This window comes from Colossoma macropomum, unplaced genomic scaffold, assembly GCF_904425465.1.
Source record: "Colossoma macropomum unplaced genomic scaffold, Colossoma_macropomum, whole genome shotgun sequence".
NCBI lineage: Eukaryota > Metazoa > Chordata > Actinopteri > Characiformes > Serrasalmidae > Colossoma > Colossoma macropomum.
In genome coordinates this window covers 12,592,953-12,605,869 of record NW_023494798.1, presented here as the reverse complement: position 1 = coordinate 12,605,869, position 12,917 = coordinate 12,592,953, and the positions used below count along the sequence as shown (strand labels likewise).

Sequence of the window (12,917 nt, the reverse complement as noted above, 5' to 3'; positions counted from 1 at the left end):
TTTTAAAAAGTTGCACAAGGTCACCTGACAGCCAATGAGAATTTACAAAATCCCCAGTTTTAACCAGAATGTCACTGGTGTGACAGTCACTGGTGTTACACCATATTCATATAACACCAGTGACATGTAAAATATGTTTGTAATTTACCTCTCATTTTTGCATATATGATACTAGGAGATGTTAATTGACATATTAGGATTGTTGGGACATCATTATAGCGTAAGATGTGAACAAGTGAAAATATAGATGTGTCAAAAATATAAAGATGTGCCCAGGTGACCAACCACCTGACAAAGTACTATGAACAGCACGCTCACTGACACCCAAATACATTCAGCTTATACTCACAACTGGCTCGCTCGCCGTTGTTGCGGATGTCATCTTCCTCCATTTTTTCTGTGATGCCTGTTTTCTCCCACATCTTGCGGATTTCAGACAAGCAGAGTTTGGGGTTAGAGCGGAAGAAGAGCTTTCCTGCCCGAATGGTCAAGTTGTGCTGGCTCCAGTCCCACAGGTACTGCAGGTGCTGGTTGTCAAGTGCTGAGAATGCATACATGCTGCAGGAGGCACAGACCAACAAGAGCAAGAATTAGAAACGCTCCAGTAGCTTATTCTGCTCTTTCTGCAGAATTTACTAAACCATATAACAGGGCTTGTAAGGCATGGCAACAATTTGGCCTCCTTTGGCATTACGTATATGTGCTTTGTGTGCACCAGTGCTTTGTGTGCAGCATGACTGTGTGTAGATTGTACCTTGCCCACCCATATAAACACATGCATGTCCGCAGGTGAACATGGAGGAGGTCTGGAAATGTTCTGCAGTTTGAGTACACTAAGTTCAACTGAGCAGCTAAGGAACGTGGAGAATGCCGGCTGCGCACTCAGCCCTCCACAGGATGAAATCTGAGAGTAGAGAAAGCCATTCCCACGACCCCCTCCACCATCTCCTCCAAAACTCCCAATACATGTTACATAAGCTAGAACTAGCCATACAAATCATACAAATGGCCAACACCCTAAATCTTTCAGCATATCTTCACCCTTCACTGTTAAATCTTAAAATATAAAGTTGCCAAAAAGGCTCTGCACAACGCTACAGAAGGACTTCTGGGTCCTTAAAAAAACTTTCAAAGAATGTTTTTTTAGAGAACCTTTTTTGTAAAGATGTGTGAGTGTGAAGAGCCTTTTAAGGTTTAAGGAACCTCTACATAATGTAAAGGTTTAAGGAAAAAATTTGTTCACAACCTTTACATTATGTGAGGGTCCTTTTAATCATTAAAAGGTCCTTTAACATGCTTATCTCTTTCAAACAGGGTTCCTGAGAGAACTATTTTGGTTATTAAGATGAGTAAGTGTCAAGAACATTTCTAAAGCTTAAGGAACTTCTACATACTCCTTTGAAGGTCTTTCACATTCATCTTTTTCCAGCATGGTTCTTTAGGGAACCACAAGGGGTTCTTCTATGGCACTGCTCAAAGAACCATTTGTGGCACCTTTATTTTTAAGAATGTTGTAACAAAACCTTGCATCTTTAAAATGGTACCTTTCTAGCAGAAGGCAAACCTTTAATGTAGGTTAACGTAATGGGATTTTACTTTGGACTGTTTCTTTTGGTCTATTTGTCATGAAAATGATCACACACTGTAAAAGGTAGCCGTCATTTTCAAATGGTGTTAATAAATAAATAAATAGAGTGTGTGTATGTGTACATAAAAAGAGCATTAGCTGCTCTGCTTTATTTGGAGCCCATAAAAGTGCGAAGGCTCATGGCTTCTCACAGCTGTACATTCCATCAGGCTGAGCATTCTATCACTTTTGTGCGTTCCTATGGAAACCAGCAAAGACTCGAAAACACTTAAAAGGGAGCTTTTTGAAGGATGGGAGCCTGAGACATTTATCTTTATCCTCATGCGAGGATGAAAAAGTGTTTGATACACGCTGGACCAAGTGCTACAGGTGAGAACTGACAAAAGCCAAGCCTGCACTCAGCAGCAATAGGGTTTAAACCTGCTGCGTTACAGAGAAGGAAAAGGTGATGTAGGACATGTGTTCATTTCAGCGCTGACTGGGGTGAATGTTTGTCTCCTCAAGCTCTAATAAAGGACCAGCATATCCTACAGGTGTGCTGAAATGAGCCAGGTGTGCTTTGTTATAAACAAACATGGAAAAAAAACCTGATTAAAATAATACAATACTATAATAATACAAACTGTAAATTCTGAACTCTGGGAAAATATATGTGCTTGCAGTATCCTACATCTAACACCTAAAAATGTACCTAAAAGGTGAAAGCTTGTGGAGTGATGTATGGGACACAGTAAAAGGAGCAGAGTCTTACTGGTCTAAAAGATCCTCCCCGTTAATATAGCGCAGGCTCTTCAGGAAGGATAGGGAGCCCAGAGTGTGTGAGTGTTTGATCCGCACATAACCCGTCACTGTCTGGATCAGCCCCATGAAACTCTCCAGCTCTGATGCAATGTTATCTGGGGAGAAGACAGACAGAGAGACAGAGACATGAGACATGTGGGACAGAGACATGTGACACCACAGCAGTCTTGTACAAACACATTAATAGACCCACGATCTAATAGGAAGATGCCCTTGTGCATGTAGATCTGTCAGTTATGTTGAAGAATAACCTCTTCCATCCAAAACACATGAACCAAGGCAAGGGTGTCTACTGAGTAGGCACATCCCGATTCAGGTACAATCTGATCTGATCCAATCAGAGTAATTTAATGCTAAGTAGCAACTAACCCCAATCCAATCTAATCTTTGTGTTTTCATAGAAAATACAGCCACATAATGCTGATGCTGCTGAGAAGAGTCCAAATAATATCTGTTCATTCAATGGGGGGGGGGTACTATGGTGGTCCCTTTTTATTCATCGACAGGTTGGAGGGTAATTAACAAACTGTGCAGCAACAGATGGGCTACAAATCAAAAGTTATATCCCACAACAAACTGCATCTATGTGGTTGGTGTACCTGATAAAAACTCCCAGATATTAAGATAATGTCATAACTGATTAAAGAAGTGAGATGGCTGAACACTGGCCTTGTGTTCAGCTTGAAGGGCTGCTTTGCACTGGGCAAGACTCTGTAAGGCTGAAGCAGGAATGAAAGAACTTACTGCCCCGGCGAATGTTGATGTGCAGGTTGCCTTTGATGACAGTGCAGCCTTGCAGAGACTGAGCGGCGTCCACGGAGTCAATGGTTTTAGTCTCACACACCTTATCACACAGGCCGTCACATGCACTGCAGAACATACTGTACGAGGAGAGAGAGAGGAGGAGGGAGAGAAAGAATAATAGAAAGTCAAGGACAGGCCAAAGCACACTGAGCAGACAAACACCAGTAAACCACAACATGATTACTATGTCTCACTTAGTTAATTTAGTCATGCTTCTAAAAAAAATAAAAGAAAAAACTAAAAGAGAGAGAGGGAGGGGGAAAAAAAGAAAAAAAAAACAGGGTCACTGTATTTCATGGGGCGAGTCCTCACATGAACTCTGGCTTTTTGCAGACAGTGAATCATTAAATCGGCTCGGAGACAAAACAAGGCTGATACAGTCTTGTATTGTGATAGATGGAAAACTAAAACAGATGGAAAAGCGAAACAGAGCAAGTTCAAAGCGATCGATGGTTGTCTTAACTTTTTAACTTTAAAATATCCAGTACCAACAAAGACCAAAGTTCAGTGACTGCAGGCTCTTCATTCCGGTTATGAGTTATACTTCAGATTCATGATCTGCAGTAAAGCAAACCCATTACCCTCAGTGTCCTACTAACAACATCTGCCCTGTGTTTTCTCACTAATAATTGCCTTGTGTGTTTGCACAGCCTTGTTCACAGCCTTCAATCATTAATGTCAAAACAACACCTTTTGCCTTGAGTGCATGGTAAGAAGCTTGAAGAGTGTGACACGTGAGCAGGGCAGGTGAAGGACACACTTTGGCCTGAGTTGAATAATTTACTACAGCTTAGTGAGCTGGCTCCACAAAACCACAAGACATGTCAAAACCTAATGCCAGCTTCGATGAAATACATTTGATTATTTACTATGGAGAAGATAACCAAACCAGTATGGATCCAAACATCCATTTTAACCAAAACTTTACTTCTTTTACCAGTTACTACTCGAAGTAGTAGCTCACATAACTTGGAATTAGGCCTGGGTGATCAATAGAAATAACAATTCTGATTAAAAGAAAATGTATTTTTTGATATTGATAAAGTGCCTTTGACGTATTAATGTGAAAACTACTATGATGTTCTGTTCTTCAGTCTTGTATTAGCAATAAAGGCTTCAACAATGAATAGTTTACACTAGGTGGCAACGTGCACCTTTTGGGTAGATAACGAGGGAGACGATATCTAGCCTTCCACACATAACGGCACAAATCAGCACAATTTGCAGTGTCAGACGTGTTAGTTTGCTAGATAGGTAGGAAGCTATTTTTACATACATTCTTTATGTATTATATAAAATATTTTCATATATTTTTTCCCCACACACACTGCCCACCACAAATATTGGCACCCCGGTAAACATGCAAAACAGGCTGTAAAAACATTCTTTATTGCTAATCCTTTTGATCATTCATTCAAAATATTAACAAAAATCTAACATTTATTTGAAGAACAATGATTGAAATAGAAACAGAAATCTTATTATGAAATGATTTTTTCCTCAAATCTGTGTGTGTCACAATTACGGCTACCCCTTTGTTTAATACTTTGTGCAGTCTCCCTTTGCAAAGCTAACAGCTGCGAGTCTTTTCCTATATTGCTTAATGAGACTGGAGAACACATGGCAAGTGATCTGAGACCATTCCTCCATACAGAACCTCTCCAGAACCTTGAGATTCTGAAAGCCACCCTTGTGGACTCTCTTCTTCAGCTCAGCTCACATGTTTTCTATGGGGTTTTGGTCAGGGGACTGGGGTGGCCATGACAAAACCTTAATTTTGTGGTCAGATAACTATTTTTGTGTTGATTTTGAGGTGTGCTTTGTATCATTGTCCTGCTGAAAGATCCAACCACAGCCCAGGTTAGGCTTCCTGGCTGAGGTAGTCAGGTTTTGATTTTATTTCTGCTGGTACTTATCTGAATAAATCATACAGGGCCTTCAGAAGAAAAACAGCCCCACAATATGACAGACCCACCACCATACTTCACAGTGGAGGTAAGATACTTTTCTGGCTATGTTTGTGTCCACGCCAAACTTACCTCAGGCGTATTTTGGTCTCAACTGACCATAGAACACAGTCCCACTCAAAGTTTCAGAAACATCTGTAGCCGCTGGAGTTGGCTCTTCACAGCAGGGGCTTTCTTTTGGCAACCCTCCCACACAACGTCTGGTTATGTAGGTGGTGTTTGATTGTAGTTTGGGAGACGTTCTGACCCCAAGACCCAACTAATGTCTGCAATTCTCCAGCTGTGATCCTTGGAGATTCTATCGTGACTCAATCCATCTTCTTCACTTAGCATGGGATCAACATAGACACACATCTTTCCTGCAGATTCTTAACGTCTCAAGTTGTTTAAATCATCTTTATTATTGCCCTGATAGTGGAAATGGCCATTTTCAACTTTTTAGATATTTTCTTGCAGCCATTTATTGATTTGTGCAGCTCAACAACCTTTTGTTGCACATCACTGCTGTTTTCTCTGGTCTTTCTCATAGTGATAGATGACTGAGGGCAACTGGCCTGTGTTTCATCTCATATATATTCCCCAGTGGAACAGGAAGTCATTACTGACTGTTTAAATGTTCCTTATCGCTCAGGTGAACTTTAAAATATAAAGAAATGAATGGGAATGTTAGATTTTACTCCTAAGACTTTCTAGGGGTGCCAACAATTGTGACACACATAGATTTGTGAAAATATTTATTTCCTTTAAATACTCAATATTTTATTTCCATTTTCTTTTTTCTTTCAATCACTCACTCACTCACTCATCGTCTAAGCCGCTTATCCTCCTGGTTCGCAGGGGGGCTGCTGGAGCCTATCCCAGCACTCATTAGACGGAAGGCAGGAGACACCCTGGATGGGTCTTTTCTTTCAATCGTTGTACTTGAAATAAAGGCTAGATTTTTGTTGGTATTTTGAATGAAAGACCAAAAAATAAACAATAAAGAATTTCACAGTAAGCAAGCACCAGGGGTGCCAATATTTGTGGAGGGCACTATATAACCAGCATTTCATGCAATATACCAACCTTTTTATTATTTTATGCACCCGATTCAAAATACTTGTCAAGACGTAAAACTGAGCATTAGGAATGGCATATACAGTTGCAAACTACACTTTGTTGATTGTCTAAGTGAAAATATGTTAACACATCCTCTACAGAGAACACACTTCTCCACATGTTAATGCACTATTACTGTTTATTTGCTAAACTTACATATTGGAAAAAATAAAACATAAAATGTTTCATCAAAAGTTTAATTTTTTTCAAATATTTTCAGCTCAGCAAATAAACAGAATTTGTGCACTAAAATATGACATATTTGTATGTTCACAGTAAAGGATGTGTAATTATTTCTCTAACAAAACATGTAATATGTATGGTGGTTTTCTAGGTTTTGTATGTGATTGTAATAATTATCAGCTCCAGTTTCAGGATTCTCACACCTTCAACTTAAGAGCAAGAGCACACGTGAATGAAGAAAATAGCACCTTTGGCTCTCGTTGCGGGTGAATCCGGGCGGGCACTCGGGCATACATTCGCCATTGTGGATGACGAAGTCCACCTCACTGGGCAGATGCACCCGGGCACATGTCTCCATAGTGATGCAGCGCCAACCTTCGAAGCGGTAGGTGCCCGGTGGGCAGTCGGGCACACAGCGACCCTCGTGGTAGTAGTGTTGGCAGGCGGCACAGGCCATGTCGTTGTCAGGTTCAGTGCAGCTCCCCAGGCACTGTGGGTGGCAGCACTCCTTGTTATCCGTGCACGTCCGCCGCTCACATTCGGGTGGGCACTCTGGAGAGCAAATAAACACGCACAAAAGAGAGCAGATTAGCGGCAGATGAAAAGAAAAGAGTGCATCCTAAATACAGACACCAGACAGCTGGGTCAAAGAGACATCATGCATTTGCACGTAACAGGGAAAAACAGGGTTCAGGGTTTGAGTTCATTACTCCTGCCTGATAGCTCTAAGCAGTGCTAATGAAAAGGCTGAAATACATTTAGGGACCTCAGTAACCTGAGAGCTAAAACAGTCCAATAAGTGCCTTGTTATTAGATCTATGGTATATCACACAGCACACAGGGGAGTGGAGCGGTTGCAAGACAACGATTAGCCTCTGAGCTTAATGTGTGCATGTGTGTGTTTAGCTTGGTGGAGGTCAGAGGGCACCCAGAGTGCCAGATTAGTGGCCTGTAAAACGGTCCTGAAGGAGCAGGGGGCGGGAGGGAGGAAGTGGAAGCTGGAGTCAGGCCGTTTGGGATGTTTGCGCAGGGCCTCGCGCTGCTCTATGCCAGCCTTGTTAGTAAACTGCAGCCTGGCCTGACTACAGATAAATATTATTACAGTTAGGGACTATTAAGGGAATTGGGAGGGAGAATAAGAGGGAGAAAGAGAGAGGGAGAGGCGGAAAGGAAAATCCAGAATGCTAGCAACAGTGTAGTTCAGGGAATTTTATGTCTTTGGTGTTCAATGGAGGGATTAAAAGCTGTAGGTATGGATCTGAGGTTCTGCACCAAAGCCATTTGAAATGGACCCTACAAAAAACCAGAAGGAAAAAGCTTCTTATTCTTAAATGGTTTCATCCAGATCCCAGTAAAGCACCTCTTACAAGAACCCTTTTGTTTTATGAGTTTTAAGGACAGTTCAACAGCCTATAAAGCACAAGAACGCAATGTTCTACCATTGCTAAATGTCCACAGGTGTTGCATCTAATTACAAGATCAAATTCATATTTGAACAAAGAGCCGTTTCTGCACCAGCTTTGTTTAAACCAAATCTGTCTTTTGTCTCTGAGCCCTGCAAGATCATCATTTCCTACGAGCAGTCGAGAATCTGGTAAAAAGCTTTTGAACAACAGTTCTGTGTTGTTGCTGAAGGGGTTAGACGACACGGCGATGTAACCCAAAACACAGATGATCCGGCTTCCAGGCGCTCACATGGAGCTCCATCTCACTCGCATCCAAGAGAGATCAGCTTCCGTCGTGAGCATGAGAAACTCAGCAGTAAAACGAGTGTGTGGAGAGAGAAAAAAAAACGGGGTGTGTTTTAAATTAGGCTTTCGGCAACAAATCTTATTGAACACACTTGGCGTTTAGTAATGAGAGTGGAGGGACCCGGACACATTGTCTCCAAACGTGGGATCAATAAATGCAGCATTCCAACACACTGACTCGTGTTGAGCTGTAGGGAGAGAAAGGCCCTGTGGGTAACAGGAGAGGCATGAGGGAGGGCAGGCCCGAGCTGCCGCTGCTAACCAGCCCTGAGGCTGCGTATCAAAATTCAATACTTTGAAGGCATTAAACAAACTGCTTTCTTAATATCAAGTATCAAAAAAACTCAAAAATGGAATTTGTTGCCAAATTTTGACACCTAAGTAGTCAGTCTTATCAGCATCAGTGAGCCAATAAGAAGGGGCGCTGATGGGCCCGTTTTAGGGGGTACATTCTGAGTTTAAACCAATAGTTGTTGCCCCCCTCACCCCTAGTAAAGGCTAAGCCATACTATCCATAAATCTCTACAGACATCCCTGCCAATAAGCATGCTAATTCTAAACTGTAGATTAAAATAACATCTCATAAATGTAGAGGAAAACACTAAACCAACGTGAATTCTTGAACTGAACGGACTTCGCAAGTTTTACAAAAGAAGTCAAAAGCTTCATTTAGCCAGGATTTTACTTTCATATTCATCATTAACAATAACTTTTCTGTATCTTATTTTAAATACAAAAAAACTGGCTTAATTCATGAAACAAAGTTTTTCAGTATTGTTAGGTACAGAAAAAGAAGCGATGCACAATGATGTCGACAGATCTTTGCATAAAAAATGCACTGGGCAGATGTTTATGTTTATTTGTGCTAAAATATCTGCACTTTATTAATTTTACTGCATTTTTACCTTTACAAAAGTAAATGTAAGTAAATGCTAGATTTCTCTCTTTTTACATCTTATAGCTGTTTCTGTCTCAGCAATGGCATCAGCAGATATGTACACATTAAATAACGGATATTGGCATCAGCCAACAATTCCCATTTCGCTGCATCCCCAACAAAAAGTGCTGTTCATGATTGTTCTTGACGTCAAGGTATCAGTACTGATATTGAAAAATTCAGAATGATATGCAGCCGTAATCGGCAGTGGCAATGAAAGTCTGGAGCAGGCTGAATGCCTTCACATCCCAGTATGCTTGATGAGAACGTAGAGCACATGTAAGCAGACTGCATCACAGGATGCCTTGAGCTGGAACGGCGGCTCCATAAGAGGACAGCAGCAAGAGAGCCGGCAGTCGTGGTTGCCTGGCAACGGGATCTTGGCACTGTGTGTGGCACACCCGAGAGGCATGGCCAAAGACGCGTCTGAATGAAACATTTCCCCTGCTTTATTTATGAGCCTGAACCATTCGGCCAGACATTACAGGGCAAACGTGACCACTGCGTTTAGTGCTGTAATTAATACTGGTTAAGCCATCTGTTTCTGTGTGCATGTGTGTATGTGTGCACGTCTTTCTCAGGAAGATACATTTAACAGACCCCCACATACTTTCTACCCTAGCAAAGAGGAACTGCTCAGTATAATTTGGCCGTAAATATTTCACATAATATCTCGTACCCTGACTAACCTTACACTTAAATCTTTCCTCTCTACTCCCTCCCTAAGACAAAACCTCCCTGTGCCAGCAGCCCCTTTGGCCACAGGCTCTGTTCTCTCTCCTCTGTCCCACTCCTGCCATTTTCCCAAATACTCTGCATTCTTTCACACATTCTGCCGGATCACAAGCCACGCTAAGACGAGGTGGAATTACTGGAACATTCTGTAAGAGGTAAGAGTAGGAAAAAAATCCTACTTGACTGCCCAAAGAACTGGCCAAAAAGGAATAATAATAAGGTTCATTCGAGTTACAACTTTGCTTGTTTTTAAATCTGCCACCTCTCCTTATGAGATAAAGCAGATGCTAGTCGCCTTTGTCAAATGCCTTTTTACACTTTGTATGGGAATAAATCAATGGCTGTGATACTGAAGACAGTCTGGTACGTATGTACATAGCAGACAAAGTGAAGGCCGGTAAATGAGAGCTGCTTTTCCTTAAATAGCCATATGGCCCTTTTATGGGCTATTAATAGCTGCACGCTTTCCAGCTCTAATTCCAACAGCGACTGAGCACTCGCGCCTCTTCCCCTGCAATATCTCACTCCTCACCCACAGTTGAGCAACCTTTGAACTCTCAAAAAGCCAGGATGAAGGTAAGGGCTTCCCACTGTAACACTTGACCTGCAGATTAGTGGCACTGCTGCAGAGGAGAGAGGGGGAAGGGATGGGAAGAGACCGCATGGCTGCTTGGAATTCCACCAAAAGGGGGCAGCCCAGGCAAACTCAAGTTGCTTCTCATCCCACACCGACAAAAGCTCCTCGCCACTTCCACAGATTCTTTGATGGGGAAAAAATCTCAAACGTGCATACCTTCCACTGAGCAAAGAGGGGAAAAATGGGGGTGTGAGGGAGGGAGGGAGAGAGAGAGAGAGAATGTCCCGTTTCACAGATCATGCACTGTAAGTCGACCTCATTTCCCATGGCGACCAAACACAAACCCACAGCAAGAGATGGCCTGCTCCTTTATTTTTAGGCAGCTTGGGAGCATGGGCCTATTTCCACCTGACCATGCTCCACACACTGCTATGCCAGGAACGGCAGGGTTCCACCCGTCCGTACAAAGAGCCCACTGCCTAACAAGGAAGTCCGAAGTGGTCAGAGAGGCCACGGCCAGGCAGCAGCTCTCAGGGAAGAAATGGATGGAGATCACCGAGGACACAAGGTTGCAAAAGAACATATCGCTTTGACGGTGACAAATATGTGCAAATGAGGACCTTCTAAATGGGAAGCCTGAGGTGTACAGCTCTGGTCCTGGGGGGCCTTAGTCCAGCAGAGTTTGGTGATTTCTCTGCAAGTGATTTAATATTAGTTGACAGGTTTAGTAGTTGTGTAGGCCACTTTTGTCCAGGTCTGGTCCTGGCAGGCCTTAGTCTAACACAGGCTGAACTAACACCACCTCAAGAAAACCTGATACAGCTCAGCAGGTAGTTATCAGGTGTTAAAGCAATGAAGTCACCAAACTGTGCTGGACTAGGGCTCTCTAGGCCCAGAAATGGACACCTCTGGTCTAATCTATAAGGCATAATTGCCATTCTGGTGCAGCATATCTACATATCGCTAAAAAAGGCTAAATAAATAGAGCAAGCCTTTAATGTTCTCTTAGGCTACGCAAGACGTATCTAAAGAAATGCACCACAGGCACTATATACACAGCATCACCCATTAAAAGCAAACCAAAAGGAACGCAAGCTGAAATGAAGCATCATTTGCACAGTGCCCTCACTGGCCAGCATGCAGGGCTTGAGAGGAGACAGAAGCGTCTGGCTGCGGTGAGGCTGTTTGCTCAAAGACCCGTGGCCTGCTGGGAACATAGACATGACCTGAAGAGATGGCTCCTGTCTGTTTATCTGTGCAAGAACTCCTCCTCGCTGCCCTGTCTGACTGGCACTGCAGAGAAAACAAAAACTTGCATACGTGCACACACACCCTGCACTGAGGAGCACCGCCTTCCCTCCTCTCTCTGAAAACAGACTGGTCAGACAGCACACAGACGCTGCCCCTGCTGCACTCCAAATATCTGCAATGTGAAGAGCGGCACACACGCTCTCCTCTGCAGCGCACCAAGCGAAAGGCGCGAGGGACTCTTCCAGCCACCTCAGTACAATATCCCTCAGAGCCGGCGCAGGAAATAAGGAGGATTGTAAAAACATAGTGTTAGTGGCCTGGCAGGAGCCCACTGACACACTTGGATGTTGTTTCCTGGGCTTCTGGTGGCCGTTTTAGCAGTGGACTGTGTAAAGAATGCCCAGAATGTTCTGAGCAAGAGTATAATCAGGGAGAAGAATGGTAATCCACTTGTTCTCGGCACCAGTCACAACAACAAGGTTCAGGACACTGGAGGGGGCGGAGACCAGATGTGCATATGAGCATAAAGTGCTTCGACATATAATTCCTAAAAAACAGAAAAAAAGACATAACGTGGTTCATTGCTTCATTTTCCATTTGTATGACTACATGACGAGCAGAGTGAAGGTAATACAATTTCAGATGTTCTTCTGACGTTCTTACAGAACATTACCAGCTGAACTGAACAGAATGTGGCTTATTCAGTCAGTCTGAATAAAACGCTGCTGTTTGCCATCACACGGTGAGTTTTTCAATGATCTTTTCGCAGCTAAAGGGTCGCGAAGAAAATTCGAGTCCATGACGTGCGTCATCCGAAGTGTTCCTGGGTGAAACACCGACCACCGTGCGTCACACAGAGACCCTACAAATCTTATACACACGCACAGAATAATTTTGCACCAACAGTAGTGTTTAATCACTGGACCAAGCTGGACAGCTGCACACCGACAGACCAGCCCAGCGCCTCCGCCGCATGGCGAGACTAAAACCCGCGCTATCAGCCCACCACAGCCACAGAGCCCACCCACACCGTGAACCTAACCTAAACACACACACACACTGGACACCCTCCAGCGTCCACTCAGCCGTGTTGCCCCCGCACCCCCATCACTGTGTCTAACTGAGGCGGTGTGGCGGGAAAAACACCGTCTGATAAGGATGCGCGAGGCGCGGTTCTTTTCCTCTCGGCCGAATATGATTAAGCACGAATGAACAGCAGTTATCA

General features: G+C 43.3%; 1 protein-coding gene across 2 annotated transcripts in view; it reads right to left on the bottom strand.

Moving 5' to 3' along the window:
- igf1ra (insulin-like growth factor 1a receptor) overlaps nucleotides 1-12,917 on the bottom strand; it is a 129,531-nt gene that overhangs the window by 26,055 nt on the left and 90,559 nt on the right. For both annotated transcript variants that reach the window (XM_036585556.1, XM_036585557.1), the window contains 4 exons: nucleotides 6,690-6,993; nucleotides 3,134-3,270; nucleotides 2,340-2,484; nucleotides 350-558 (listed from right to left, as the gene is read on the bottom strand). In XM_036585556.1, coding sequence (XP_036441449.1) covers nucleotides 350-558; nucleotides 2,340-2,484; nucleotides 3,134-3,270; nucleotides 6,690-6,993 — 795 coding nt within the window. The remainder of the gene's footprint in view (nucleotides 1-349; nucleotides 559-2,339; nucleotides 2,485-3,133; nucleotides 3,271-6,689; nucleotides 6,994-12,917) is intronic.